The sequence below is a fragment of the Osmerus eperlanus genome, chromosome 5 (assembly GCF_963692335.1).
Source record: "Osmerus eperlanus chromosome 5, fOsmEpe2.1, whole genome shotgun sequence".
Lineage (NCBI taxonomy): Eukaryota > Metazoa > Chordata > Actinopteri > Osmeriformes > Osmeridae > Osmerus > Osmerus eperlanus.
In genome coordinates, this window is record NC_085022.1 from 15,212,199 (window position 1) to 15,227,478 (window position 15,280).

The window sequence follows — 15,280 nt, forward strand, 5'->3', positions numbered from 1 at the left end:
GGCTGAGCGGTTAAGGAATCGGGCTAGTAATCTGAAGGTTGCCAGTTCGATTCCCGGCCGTGCCAAATGACGTTGTGTCCTTGGGCAAGGCACTTCACCCTACTTGCCACGGGGGAATGTCCCTGTACTTACTGTAAGTCGCTCTGGATAAGAGTGTCTGCTAAATGACTAAATGTAAATGTAAACAGCTAGAAGCCTGAGACAGCCCATGACGATCCCACTGAAGATGAATGAGGTGTTGTGGCCGGAATATGTTCACAGCCAATGCGAGGGCTGTATCAGCCTTGCCTGGCATGTGGGAGGTAATTGGATGCTTTGCATTTTGCGTGTGGGACTGAAATACATATGCAAGTGTTTTGTCAACGAAGTGAACTAAGTCCAAGTTTCACACAACGTCATCTTTGTTCCGTTCATCGGTGCATCGTTCTGTATGAGAGTCAACGTGCTTGTTCAAATCAAAACAGAATTATACAGTAGTTTCAATAGTTCATAAGGTCATATCCATATTGGAGAAAATGACATGAACAGTTTGATAACAAACTGACATTGATTTATGAGCAGGGTTTCTTGACATACTCTCCTGTCAAGTTTATCCATCCTGGTGCTAAAAACACAGATATTTAATCAATGTGATATGTACCCCGACTTTGAGTCATATTTGAGATATTGTTTGTTTATAAGAGACTGGAAGGAGTGAGAGGTTTAGTGAAACTCCTCCTAGTTTCTGTCAGAAAACAAGCGAAACACCATCCGTCTGCCTGGTAGTCAAGCTAAACTCCCCTCAAAGTCTGAACATGGCACTTTCATAATCTCTTTCTTAAAACTCACACATGAGACGATGTGTAATGTGAAACATGTGGTGCGACAGTCATCTTCTTAGCGGCATGAGAAATTTTAGAAGCACGAAAACATTGCATTTTGATGTGTGTGCAAAATATTTCTTCATGTGTTAATGATTTAGATACCCCGTTCAGGTCAAATTGCTACCCTCTGCAGTATTCATTTTCATCAACTTTTGGCTGATGGTACTCCTTTAGACATTAGGGGAAACTATAGTCCCCACCCAAGCACATACGTAAAGAGCACCCTATCACACATCTATATTTATACAGAGTATACAGTACACACACACACACACACACACACAAGGCACATCCCTATCACACGTACACATCGTTACAGTACAGTATACTGTACATAGACACACCTACAGAGCACATCCCTGTCATACATACACACATACACATTTGTAGACAGTAGACTGTACACACACACACACACACACACAACCCAGCCCACAGACGCCCCCTGCTCTGCGTGCAGTCAGAGTGGAGACAAGCGTCTCCTGCCCATGGGGGGGAGAGGAGCAGTGGGGAGAAACCACATTCCCACAGACCGAGGGGGTGGGATGGTTCTCTTGGCCCGGGGATCGGGATGTTCGCTCCAGGCTGCAGCTTCGCTGTACCACCACCCTGGATGAAAGACTTTGGCTGACATCGAAGCCTCCTCCAACTCTCTCTCTTTCTCTTTTTCTCGAAACTGGATGGAAAAATGTTCTTTCACGGAGCGGTGGTTTGAATGTACTTGCCATGTGTATACAACGGACATATGGCATGTGTTATGATTTAGTTTCTTGCCCTACCTCGATTTCCTGTTTCTTTCGGGGAGTTATGTGTAGGTGTGTGTGTGTGTGCATTGGAACTGGCCCCCGTGTTGCAGGAGAACATTGGAAGAGACAAGAGTTTGATTGAAACTCTGACTTCTAAGGGTTGAACTCTGACCTGGGTGAGGTGTCTAAATCATAAACACATGAAGGAATCTCACTCTTTCTTATACTCGCTGGCTTGTTCAGACTGGGGATGTTGAGTGTATTTTACAAACAGGTCTCTACAAATACAAATCCCAGTAGCAGATGTTCTTGTACACACCCTTTCACCTTTCAGCAGTGCGATGTCCTTCGATTGCCACTCTGCTCTTGCTCTGACAAGTAAAGACTGTGAGAAAATGGTTGTTTTGAACAGTGTTAAGTGGGTTTCGGAGAACAGGCCAGGACTGAACTGGGTTATGGAGACATTTGTCATTAGCGTTTTAGTAAGACCCTCGGAGATTTGGTCAAGACCAGAAACCACTGGACCCAAGAAAGATCCAAGTTTGGTTTGAGGGTATTCCAAGCTGCTTATTATGCTGAAGCAACACATACCGCTAAAGTTTGCAGCACATGAAAATAAAAAGTCTATTGCTTACAAGGTTGTGCTTCTAATGTATTTTTGTGGCAATATCTCCTGTGGTCTACACTGAAATAAACACTAAATAGAGAATACTGATCGGTTTGTGTGTAATGGAGATCAGCGTTCTCAAGAACAGGTTCCACAGTTGGTCACAGGTCTGCTGAAACACCTCTTTAGTCAACTGCATCACAGAACGGCTAACAAATGAATAGCACGGTTTGAGGGTGTTTCAACTTAGAAGTGAGTGTAACTAATTCAGCATGGTTAAACACGGATGTGAGCGATCTTGAATTGACCGTCAATAAACACCCTGTTGCATCTAAATGGGTGACACTCCCTATAAGCTTCAATTTGTCAAAATTGTCAGTGATTTAATCTTATGTCTTTGGAGTTTGTAGATCGAATCAAACTTTGGCAGAGCGTGGGCTCAGGAGTCACCAGTCAGTTTTGTGGTCAGGATAACTTCACATTTAGATTGAAAGATAGCCAAGTGCTTCCACATGTTCGCTGTTAGCTGAAGGAGCTGTGGAATATTGACGATGGTGTTGTGTTGGTCTCAGCACTAAATGTTGCTCCTCAAGGCACAGAGTAAATGACAGAGTTCCTGCCAGCTGAAGGCAACTATAGATTTGAGAAGGTGACAATTAGTGACTGTGCGTGTGTGTGTGTGTGTGTGTGTGTGTGTGTGTTGGTGTATGGTGAGTGTGTGACGTATGTGTCAGCTTTTTGAGTGAGTTCAAGGATTGCTTGAGTAAAAATAGCTTATTAGTTGTGTTGGTGAAAGGATATTTCAGTCATTTTGTGTCCATGTAGTCCTTGAACAGTCGTGATTAAATGTTGTGATTCCAAATGGTTTCATGTTGTGAAATTGTACTAGATAGATTACAACAGTTGATAAAATGTTTTTGAGGACTCAAAGAGAAGTAGTCTGATCCACTTAGATATGACTCACTGCTCATCCACATTGAAGGTATATTTGGTTATTTCCTCAGTGACAAAGCTAAATGTAGGCTCCTGTGAATTTTACAATAAATGTCATTCATATCTTGGCCTAAGCTTGACTGGCAAACAATTCCTGAAGTTTCAGGCGTCCACACCCTTGTGTGCTTGCTATAAATGTATTCAGGATACAAATGTGTCAGGAAGTATGTTTTTCTGTTTGGTTTGAACGTGATCCATAATGAAAGAATGGTCCCTTTCAAAGATGCACCTTTTCATCAATAAAGCATGTTACTGAATATTGTAGCTCAATTGCTTGTGTCTGACTGTTTTAACTTCAACTGACCAAAATGGCAACCATGGCAGGCTTCATTAGCTTAACAACAAATGAGTTCATGAAATTGATCAAACAGGTCTCTCTGATTCAAACGTATAGGAAGTTTTCTTGGAAACATAAAACAAAAATACATGTTGTGTAGAAGTCCTCATTCCATTCCACCGTGCCAGGCACAGGAAATGTTACCATGGTAATTGGAGCGTCTTTCCCCTCTGGGGGGGATGTATAGACAGTGGAAGTGGGAAGATGAAACTCCAAAGGGAGAGCTCTCGTCAGCCTTGTTAGGTATTTGTGCACGAAGGGGGCCTGGGATGTTTACCACGGTAACTTCCCAGTCTTTAATCAGCTCCAGGAGATGAGCCTGATAGCTGGAATGCAGACATGTACAACTTTGAGATAAACAGGCCACTTAGAGGCCAGGACAGGTCAGTCAGTGTTACGAAGGGCCTACCTTATTGGTGGTCATCTTCTTTACTTTCTAACTACACCGTCACATTCGGGAGCATACAACATATTCTTATCCACTCATTTAGTTTAATAGTGCCAATTAAATGTTTGCAGGTTGGAGTGCTGAAGTAAGTTAATGTACTCCGGATTCAGACCCGACAAACACCAAATTGTCATTGTGTTATTCTTCTTTCCTCAGTAGACATTAAGTAGAAGACACACACTAGACGTGCTCCACTGAGGCCAGTACTGTAGGCTTTGTTCTGGCTGTAAAAGCGGTCTTGTAAAAAGAAAAGACTCTTTTTAGGGTCAACTGAGGAAAGAAGCCCATGATGATATGGCACTATGGTGATCTCATTCCCTCTCATGAAACTAGTGAAGAAATGGTACAGTACATATTTGCTTCAGCATGCTTCATTTGTCTCAGCTCAGATTAACTGCAAGTTTGTTCATGTTTAGATGAGTGACAGTGTACAACTTGGGCACTATGAACTTGGTTTTGTTAGCATTCTCAGCGGTCGATCATACAGTAGTAATCCTACTGTAATACAACGTGTCTCTGACACCAAAACATGTCAAACTCATTCACAGGCACTTAAGAACACATGGAGGAAATCTATTGTATTTTTAACCCGGGGCAATAACCAGCAGACCTTTGAATTTTCTTGTTAAAAGTTATTTAGCAGACGCTGTCAAATAAAAACGTAAGACTTTGTGTGTTATTATTTTCAAACCAATTCAGAGGTACATTTTATATAACTTGTCAACATCTTGGTGGTGTGTTTGTAATTCCTCTGTGTGTTATGGTTATGTCTGTCTAAGAATGTGGAATACACGTTATCTTGTTGACAGTTAAAACAAGACAATACCTCAGAAAAAGCTGACCCACTCCGTTTCTCAACACAAATCGCTCAGGCTTACTATTTGTTGTGACTGCTGTTTGGTGCTGCTGTTACTCCATCTTCACCCTATCTCAAGTATTTATGAGGTGTGTATTCAGGCCTAGTAACTAACTTGTCATTTTCTGTTGTCAAGTAGCATACTTGCTTTACGTTTAGTTTGAAGACAGTTAATTTGTGTGTCTTTGCTTTGAACTTACCTTTTTTAACAGCCTTTGCATCAGCAGTGAACATACTTGGTTAAGAATTCCCATTGTAGCTTTGAATGGTGGGATGATTCTCAATTTGCATCCAGAAAGGAAGTGAGTCACGCTCCGGGTAGGACGTTTCCTGTTCAATTGTATTCATGTGCGTTCACTAAGTCACTCGCTCACTCCTTGTCTGTCTGTCACTCACCTCCCTATCTCTTTTACATACACACACACACACACACACAATCACTTTGAAGTGTTTGTAGCGTTCTGCTCTGAGGTCAAGCAGTGCTCATGCCCTTCGTGTTGGGCGTTACTTTCCTGTCTGCCTCCCAGTGGGGCCCGCTTTGTTTGTGTTGGATGCAGCCATCACATCCCACCTAAAAACCAGAGGAGGATTTCTTAAATCGACAGATCCAACAGTACATTCCTGTCACCGGATCTGTCTGGGACCAGAACATTTTAGGTGTGTTCTTCCACCTCTGAGCCACGGTGTTTGGTACACTGAGCTCTGTTTTTGTAATAGTTTTATGATCAATGAAACTCTGGATTCAAACAAATTCATAGAAGTTCAGAGTTTAGCAAAGGTTTTGCAGTGTCGAAACTAAATGGAGATTGTTTCTGTCTTTTGTACCGGTGTTGGAAGTCTGTGGAGTTTTTTGAGACATGACCGATTTAGTGTTTATTTTTCTGTCCTGGAAGGGGATGTCTGGAAGCTGTAAGGATTTGATCTTAACACAACAGAGGTGTGCCTGATCTTATCACTCACTCAGTCTAAACATTATTCTACAGCAAAGCTCTTTTTTTTTTATTAACACCAAGGAAATAAAATCTCTCATGGAAATATTTAGACGGAACGGTGCTGCTGTGAATTTAAACATTTAGAATATGTTTAATTAAAACATTGATTTCATTAACATGTGGATTCTTTATCTGAGTAACTGTGAAAATATTGCAGCTGCACACGCTTCTTGATGAGGAGTCGTTTGACTCAAGTTAAAATCAAGTTTAATGAAGGGTGTTAAAAACCAAGTGCAAAAACTTGATGCAAGTTAACTTGTTGGGGTAGTTTTGTGAGCTGGGGAGTATGAGTAAATGTCATTCTGGTCATTTCCTTTGACCACATTGCCACACTGCTAACCACTTTTCCATAAATCAGACTCCCCCTCATGTAAACATTCACAAACACACACTTTCTTTCTCATGTTTACAAACACATATACACACACGCGCACACACACACACAGTGAAGATAATTTCTGATGGTTGGCTTTTTAAATTCGATAATGGATTTTTAAATTGCTGATAGAAATGTTTTAACCATCTTCAGAGTTTATTGAAAAGACATTTATGAATTGATTCAACATGTGTTTTACACACTTTATTGCCATACCTAAAAAGAACGGTATGACCATTTCATAGCTTCAGAAGTCTAAATTCCACTAACTGACCCTTAAACACCAGTTATTTTGGTGCAGACCCTTTCTCACCATCGTTGCCATCATGTCTCCTGCTATTCTCATCAAAATCCTTGGAGAAAGTTGAAAATTGAAGTGTGCCCATGTAATGGTTCTGTCTTTTTGGAAAGGTAATCCGGTTTTGTCAGGTTTTGCTGGAACGTGCCCAAGGGCTCGGAGCCGTTCCAATCTCTACAATATCAAACACTTGATAATAAGACACAGTCCCAGAAACATGATGACACACAGACAGGAGAAGTGCAGGGACAGGATAATCAGGATGTCTCCGAGCAAACCGTTGTCCCTGGGGTGGGGCATGGGCTGGATAGGAGGAGGAGGAAGAGGCGGAGACTGGGGCATTTCACAGTAGACCCCCGTCCAGCCTTGGTAGCACTGGCAGGTGAACTTGTGTTTCATGTCCAGGATGTCGTGGTTGTTCAGGTGGCCGCTGACGTGGAAGCGCGGGCCTCTCAGGCCCGGGTTGCGGCGGATGCGGAAGAACCGGGGGTTGAGATGGAGGTAGGCGCTCGACTCCAGGCTCTTGCGGACGCACCTGCCGTTCTTCTTGCACAAAGCCTTGCTGCACAGCTTGGCAGCGGAGGTGACGTTGATGATGTAGTGGCCGAGGGGACCGTCGATGTACTTCTTTACCGCCAGGCAGTTTCTCTGGAGGGAGCGAGGAACACAAACACGACGCAGTGAGAGAACTTGTTTTGGAAAATAATGTACAAAATGTAATGATGATTCTACTAAGAAACCCTCAAAGCAACTGCAACAGCAAGTAATCCTGGTCCAAATACTTTTGTCGGCTGTTAAATATATCTTTATTTCAATACAAATTACAAATTAGGCAGTGCCACACAGGAATACCACCCTGGGAAGCAAAGCTTTTTGCCCAACGGAAAATTCCCTCATTTTTAACCAATCTCACCCTTGAAGCCAAATTACATTGCAATTTACAACTGATGCAAAAGCCACCAAATCACCATGTTCTCCATTTCAACAGAGCACCCAACCACTGTCTGATATAAATCAGTTCTCGTTACAGACATTGTGCACTCATTGGCTACAACATCCAAATGGAAACATTCTATTCTTGAAGACACTGAGAACAGAAGATGGAGGGAAATTGCAAGAGAATTCTGACTTTCCTTGACATGGGTCGTTCATCACCATTTGTTAAATACTTACGTGTTTGTGTTTGTTACCAGTTACATTTCTCCTTGTACAGTATGTATATGAAATGCTGCATGGCTTGCTCAATAAGGGGGCTAAGAAAGCAGTGTAAGACATTTTGCTCTTTTTATGGACACTGTTACCTGAGTTCTGGCATATTCTGAGGAGCCCCAAAGCACCACTCCTGCTGCTCCTAAAGCTGCACTCTCCCCAATAGTGTGGACCAGGTCGCTCTGAATGCACAAACATATCAAAAATGAGCATACAAATTAATGAAATGTCAATGCAATAGAATGTAATGTAATGTAAATGTAAATGATTCCATAAAACATCTGTACACATGGGCATATCCTGGGCTTTAAATTTGTGAATATTTCCTGTTTTTTTCTTTTCTAACCCTTATTTTAGACTGGCTTTGACACTGATGGTTTACCTCCTAGCCCTTCAATGTTAGAATAAAGAGGATGTGTTGTAAATCCTTTACAGGTCATGCAAGGTCTCTCAAAGAGGCATTCCACTCATAGCATTCTGACAGTTCCAGACGTTACCCCCCCCCCCCTAATATTTTCAGTGAGATCTGGTTGTGTTTTAGCATTTTGCATCAGTTCATAACTTTATACAGCCTACGAATATGGCTGTCAAATCAACAATTTGATATTATTTAGGCATCATTTTCAGTCATTTTCAGTGAAGAAAACTGCAGATCAAGACATTATTTTTCAACAGTCAAAGTGCATCTTTACTACCTCACCTCCTTACAGTATTCTCTGATTTATAAAGATAGCATAATGGGTGAAACAGTAATAGTAATAATAGAAATAATGAGACCATGTACTCTGCTACAAAGCTCTTGACAAGTCTCTGGGAAAGCAAAAGAGGAAAGGAGGAATGTTCTGGTTTTCAAACGGGGCTCAATGAATCACCTCAGAGAGGACCACAAAGGTGTAGGCGTAGAACGGTCTGGAGTACACAAACACGGGTAGTGTGAAGTCGGCCCGAGCGATGGATGCGATCCTCATGGCCTCTTTAACACGGTAGTGGACGAATTTGACGGTGTTGGCCGAAGACTTGAGCTCGTGGTCCAGGTAGATGGAAGGGTACAGAGCCGTGCTCTCCCTCCACAGCCACATCAGGTGGTCGTTGCGGACGTGCTCCACGTTGGGACACTCTCCGGTGTATCGCTGCGGGTGCTGCTTGTACCCGTAGTTGTAGCAGTCGGGAAACAAGTAGAAACCCCAGAGGCCGTCAGGACGGCGGCCTTCGGCCAGAAGCAAGGTGGCGTTCATGAAGCCTTGTCCCGCACTTTCAAAGGCTTCTTTGGCCTCCATCTCCACCTTGCTCTCCGGCCAGCTCGGGTGCAACTTCCGGATCTGCTCCTTGGATTTGTTCCGGTAGATGTCTTTGGAACCCCAGTTACGGACCCATTGGGGCCTCCAGTTCTCCCAGTCGATGACGCCCAGGCCCCGGAAGTCCTTGTGTGGGATGAGCTTGTCGATGTCGGCCCTGGATTTGCTCAGATGTTTGGAGAGACTCTGGTTCTGAGGCAGACCTCCATTGATGGGGATCCCCGTACTGGAGTAGTAAGGATAGTACCCCAAGTGGCTATGGTAGAAGATGGTGACATTTGGTCCACTGAGGGTTTCGTTGAGGTTCGCCACAATGTCGAAGACGCTAAGGTCCAAGTCCACCTTGAAGCGAAGCCGACAGGATTCGGTGGGGGCGTTCCAAACAACCACAAACGGCCGATGGGGGATCAGAGGAACACGAGCCTGCTTGGTGTGCTCAGCCTGGACATTCAGCCCGACCCACAAGGCCAACACCACCAGAAGACCGGGCCCAATCAGCGCCATCCCCCCAGAGGTCCGGATGGATCAAATAGCCATCCTGTTCCAGGCACGACATGAAAGGAAAAAGAAGAGGAGTGAAGTGTCATCTATGCAGAAAAAGTAAACGCATCATTGGGTCGAGTGGGCAAAGATAATCGCTAAGGCTGGTGAAAGGACATGCAAGTGGGGGTCAATCACGTAACTGCTCCAGATTCCACGCACAGCACAATGCTCCTCTATTCTTGTCAAATCTAAATACATTTTAAAATGCCATTTGACCGCATAGGCTCTTGTCAAGATCTGATGGGCCAGGCCAAGCCTGTCGATGCGTGCCTGGGTTTCAAGAACAAAGATGCATTGAGTGGGTGTTTTTGTCACAATGGGATGCGCAGTGAAATTTACATATCAAAGTCGGCATTAATTAGACTTGGACTTGTTTTTCTGGCCTGTGTGGGCATTCCTGTCTACTGTGTCGTCTCTCACTCTTTCCGTCTCTCTCACACTTGGTTCCCTCGTCAACCTTTTTTTCTGGACTGCTCTTTCCAGCTTCTTATTTAAGCCCATGTGAGACCCCAAGGTCTAATTGCAGTTGGCATCCACTGGCATGCTACTAATGGGGATGATATTCTCTTTTTCCAAACAGAGCTCGGGACAGTTTGACCCAGCTCTTGGGACATATGGCATCTGAGGTTACCTCCAAAGGAGACGTGGAAAACTGTCCGTCATCCTCACTCACCGCTAATCCATAGCAGAAGAGCGGGAGACCACTAAAAAAGAACTGGGAATTCTCCATTCATTTAAGACTGCATCACTGTTGGAGGAGTGGTCACATTTTGGGAATGTACTGCCCCACTTAGCATTATGCAGAGGGTGATGAGGGAGTGATTCTGCTGTTCTTGGAGGAAGACGCTGGGATTTCTGGTTGAACCTGGCAAGTTGGTTCTCAGCAAAACACTTCTCAAATGAAAAGTACCTGGAGTTTTTTACAGAAGGCTCTCTTACAGGGCTATCAAAGAGACCCGCTTGTTTCTGTAAGTTAACGCTTGAAAACAATCCTATATTCAAGGTTTCCGTTGGTTAAATCAACATAAAAGTTTATATGAGTCAGATTGTGGGCTGCTTATATATATATTTCACACCATGAAATAACCATAGCCAAACTGCTTCATCACATTAACCACACTCACAAGGATGGACACCTAACATCAGCCCAATTGTGGAAAACTCTGCTTAATGCTGTGAATCCTGTGCTATTCTTTGTCCACCCAGTGTAACAGCAAACACAGCCGAACACAAGCACTGAATTGTGGAGTCTCTCATGCAGACTCCTGACCACATTTAGCCCCGGTGCCTCTGGGAACAACTAGCCACAAAAAAGACCCCCCAAAAATACAATGTCTGACCCAAACTGTCGAAGGATGCTGTAGTTGATGCTGTTTTTTCCTTCGAATAGACACAGTTGAACTGCAAAAGCAGCCAAGTCTACGAACTTATTGAATCCAGATGATGTGATTGGGATGAACTTTTAGCATGGTTGCTAAACTAACTCTTGGTTTTTCAATTTCATGAGCTGGCAATGCATTATTCCCATCCTGAGCAATTGAATGGATTATGGGCAATGCTCAATTACTACATTGTAAATACATTAAAATACCCTCAGGTTACCAAAAAAGGTTTAGGCACTTTCTTTTCATAAATATTTAAATATAAAGTTTAATTTTGCATTGCATGTGTTTTAATATCATGCAGCATTTCCAGCCTCTCGTAAAGAAACTGCAAGCCAATTGAATGAAATTAGGCTCTTGCCAATGTTTTGTGGCAACAGAAAAAAAATATCTTTGGTGTACCATTGCCATGTGTCTGCAATTTGAATAAATATGGTGGTCTGGACGACATATATCCATCACCATGGGTTTGCATACCTAAGGACAGGCTGTTCATGTTCATGTGTTTGTAGAGGGTTAAATATTGGCCAAACAACCAAAACGAATTCCCCTATGGTTTAAAGGAAGATGGGAAACTTGATTAGCATGAACCAAATAATGCCACTACCGATGTAATTAGTAATTTGACTCTATGGGTTAAATAAGAGCTAGAATGGTCAAAGTAAGGTTAAAATGAAATACAATCCATGGCCTCTTTATTTTATATGGAAATTCTGAGACCAACCTGGACTTGGAAGTAAATGCCCTAGCCTTGGAGTATAAAAGCTGTAGAAATCTCACAATCATTCTAGGCAACTCCAGTACGGATAGTGTTAAATGTTACTTGATGCCGTTTAACAAGTCGTGTGTGAGAAAAGTAAAGGGAGAGATGAACAGAAAATGCCCAGTGTGAGTGCTTCTGTGAGGCGAAGACTGACAGACGATGCTGAGTGTGTGTGCGTGCGTGAGAGTTTGTGTTTTCTGTGTACTAATGTGTGAACGTGCTCCTGGGGAGCTGTGATGGCATGAGGTTAAGTATTCAGAAGAGAGAGTGTTGGAAAATGGAAGTAAACAGAGAGAGACTGTAATCCTCACCGCAGCGCTGGGCAGGACATGTCAGCCAGTCTCTTTCTCTGCTCGGTTTGGATCAATGAGCCGTTTAGTCTGTATGTGGAGGGATGTAATTATTTAGGCTTTGTCTGTGATCAGCATATCATATGGAAGGCAGTGAGAGAGAGGGAGAGTGTGTGTGTGTGTGCGTGCGTGCGTGCGTGCGTGTGTGTCTGTGAGTGAGTGAGTGAGTGAGTGAGTGAAAGAATGAGCAATGGAAAAATGAGCGATGGAAAAATGGATAGAGCACGAGTGATTGGCATTATGAAACAGGTTTCCCCTTTGATGCAACTCTATTGTAAGTATTCAAGGACATGGTGTACTTGTCCAGTTATCATTAACAGTTGGGCAAATGGTACCACAATAACACACGTACACAAAGACGCACACAGGATACAGACAGACACACACCCACACATTTCTTATTGAAACCCTCACACACCCCTTCAGTTCATTCTCAGGGTTCTTCAGCCTTTGATTGCGTTCGTATTTTTCATATCTTGTGGTCTTTCTTTCTATCCCTCCCGCAGTTTGGTGGATACCATTTCCATATGTGATGGTGGTTTTATTATATCATCCACTGCCAGTGGATTTACTGTGGTGCAGCAATGCACTTCAGGTTCAAACACTCATTTCAGAGCTGAAGTACCAGTGATCCTGGTCCTTGTAAAAATCTGTAAATACACACCCATCAAGCGCATCAGGCAAGATCAAGCTATTCTGTTACTTTCATGGTCTGTGAAGTTCAGGGCGCTAAACTCCGCTAATGAGTTCCACACAAAATTCCCTGTATAAGAGCAACTATATGAGATAAGTGCATGCTAAGTTTGATGTGCTTGGAAATGGATATTCCAATCATCATCCTTTAAACAAAAGCTATAAAAGCCCATAGACATACCTCTTATCAAGTCGATGATAACGGCCACTTGAATGCTTGCACAAGCCAATCTAGTTCCACTCTGGTCCTCCTAAAGGGGCAGATGATGGTCCCCTTCCCGAGGCTCCTCTCCTGGGGTTGGCGTGAACCTTCGCTTCTCTTGGGACACTAAATGGGGTACAAACAGTTCCCCTCTGTCCCCATGTCCCTTGGTCACCATGGGGGCCCAGCGATGCCCCTCTATTGTGTTCTCAGCTCCTCCTCCTAGGCCTGTCTGACTGAGGACATGAGGATACACAACGACACAATTGCCGGGTACTTGCAGCACTATAGCCGTTCAACAGAGGTGATCTGGAAACATGATACACTTGGCCAACAATGGCTGTCAGTCCTTATGTAGTAAAACACTTTGTTTGAACATCTACACATAACAATTATGAGCTATATTTAATCCTATTCCAAGAAACCATAGACACCAGGTACCATGTTGGATCAAATGTAAGTACATCTCTTTATTAGACTAGTTGAGTATTTAGATGTGCATGTATGATCGTCAGTCTGAAATATTCAGGTTTCAGCCTGTATATTTAGGTACATTTTTGCCTGCTGTAAAAGTAAATGTGCTTGTCTCTGCAGAACAGTGTTAAAATATTCCCATACGAATCTTTGTTCTACATCTGTGAAAACAGCCCTAATGCATACACAGATCTTGGTATGGGACGTTTATTTCAGCACCACAGAAATACCCATAGTCATCATCACCTACGGAGCTAGACGACTGCAAGCCAAACATGTGGACTGCGTTCAGAGGCAAACTGGGGTTCCATCCTACGTCTGCATACTGGACTTAGCACCTTAAACTAACTCAGGAGTTGTTTTGAACACATTGAGTATGTGCCATCAAAGCACATTCCCTAAGCCCTAAGTATTTCCTGTAAAAAAGAAAAAAATACAGCTTAACAGGGTGTGCGTAAAGTTTTTTTTTCATTAACCTTCTTAAACGCCAGGTCTCAGTTACTGAAATGACTGACTAAGCATTCCTTGGCCTTCTCATCTTTCTCATTGTGTTTTCCACACCAACAGTGAGATGGAGAGGTGGTGGAGGTCTCTTATCTCAGCTGTAGAAATACTGGAGCTGCTTACCAAAAGGTTGCTTAGCTGTTTTTGACTTTGTGTGGTCACGCACAGGCTTTCAGAACGGATTTGCGAGGTGTTCGTTTCCAGGACACAGGGACAGTAAATGGGGTACCAGTAGTTCCCCTCTGTCCCCATGTTCCTGTGAAGCCAATGAGGCTTTAAAAGAATATCTGGTACTGTAGTTAATAATTTTGGCGATAATATAATATTAGGGGTCTCAATTCCCTTTAAAGCTGGTTTTCAGTCGCTTTGTATTTGTGTCTGGTAAATAATAATGATAATATGATGGGTCTGCAGCGTCTCTTTACATAGTCATTTAGTCATTTAGCAGACGCTCTTATCCAGAGCGATAGTCCTCTATTTATATAGCCTACTCTACTTCTCTACCATTGTAATAGTCTGTGATTTTTAAAATCAACAGATAATCAGCACTGGAACCATCGAGTGAGACTTTGAAGGTCAGGCCTCTGGAACTGGCTTTTGTCAGTCAATGTCGACACATAATTTCTTGGAGGAAACAAACATCACAGACGAGGTACTGAATTTAATTAAGATGCTGTTTCGCCAGACTAAATGAGTTTGGTTGTTTCTAATTTCCTCCTGAACTAACCAAAGCTAATTTAAATTCAGGAAATATGCCGACTCGAACTTCATCCAACGGAAATTGTAGTCAGTGGGGTTTACATGAATAGAAGCTCAATTAATTTTCATTGAGAATTAAGTTGTGAAACGTTATTGGATGGTGCTTGTCTACCACCACCTAGTGGTGAATACTATGTAGGCCCATCCCGACTGAGAAAAGTTTAATGGCAACACCCAAGTGATGCATCCTATTTCAACAAAATATGATTAAAACATCCTCTTAGTATATTTTCCTGGAGTATCAATCCATGCCAGTGACTACATCTCTTTACACGCCTGAATGTATTGGATTAAGTCAAACCTGTTTGTGTCTGCTGGCCCTGTAACTTGATTTACCAGTTAGGTATTGGTTTGCAGATTGGTCATGCCCTAAAACAAGTTGTCTCTGGCCTCCCTCCCCTCAACAGAGATCTAGGTTACTCCCATACCTCTCTACATCAGCATTCCTCACATGGGTGGGAAGACACATCCAGGGCAAAAAAAAAAAAACTCTCAAGGAATATTTAAACACATACATACCATTACTATGTGCGCATCCACATTCGTGTACTTTCCGCCACACCCTGTATCATGGCATGCATACAAAAGGC

The 15,280-nt window shown here is 42.9% G+C and overlaps 1 protein-coding gene across 1 annotated transcript; it reads right to left on the minus strand.

Moving 5' to 3' along the window:
• Window positions 1–6,667: 6,667 nt before the first annotated feature.
• On the minus strand, window positions 6,668–13,151 carry hyal6 (hyaluronoglucosaminidase 6). Its single transcript, XM_062461893.1, has 4 exons — window positions 12,933–13,151; window positions 8,598–9,558; window positions 7,818–7,907; window positions 6,668–7,164 (listed from the first exon to the last, which is right to left on the minus strand). The coding sequence occupies exons 2-4, from the start codon at window positions 9,522–9,524 to the stop codon at window positions 6,691–6,693; spliced, it is 1,491 nt and encodes a 496-aa protein (XP_062317877.1). The 5' UTR covers window positions 9,525–9,558; window positions 12,933–13,151; the 3' UTR covers window positions 6,668–6,690.
• Window positions 13,152–15,280: the final 2,129 nt, after the last annotated feature.

Bases quoted from the DNA above. Each gene is read 5' to 3' on its own strand.
- hyal6 (XM_062461893.1), bottom strand. From the start codon at position 9,524: ATGGCGCTGATTGGGCCCGGTCTTCTGGTGGTGTTGGCCTTGTGGGTC. The intron at 7,908-8,597 runs GTGATTCATTGA...TTGTGCATTCAG, and splicing joins CCTTTGTGGTCCTCTCTGAG to AGCGACCTGGTCCACACTAT. The intron at 7,165-7,817 runs GTAACAGTGTCC...CGCTCCCTCCAG, and splicing joins CAGAATATGCCAGAACTCAG to AGAAACTGCCTGGCGGTAAA.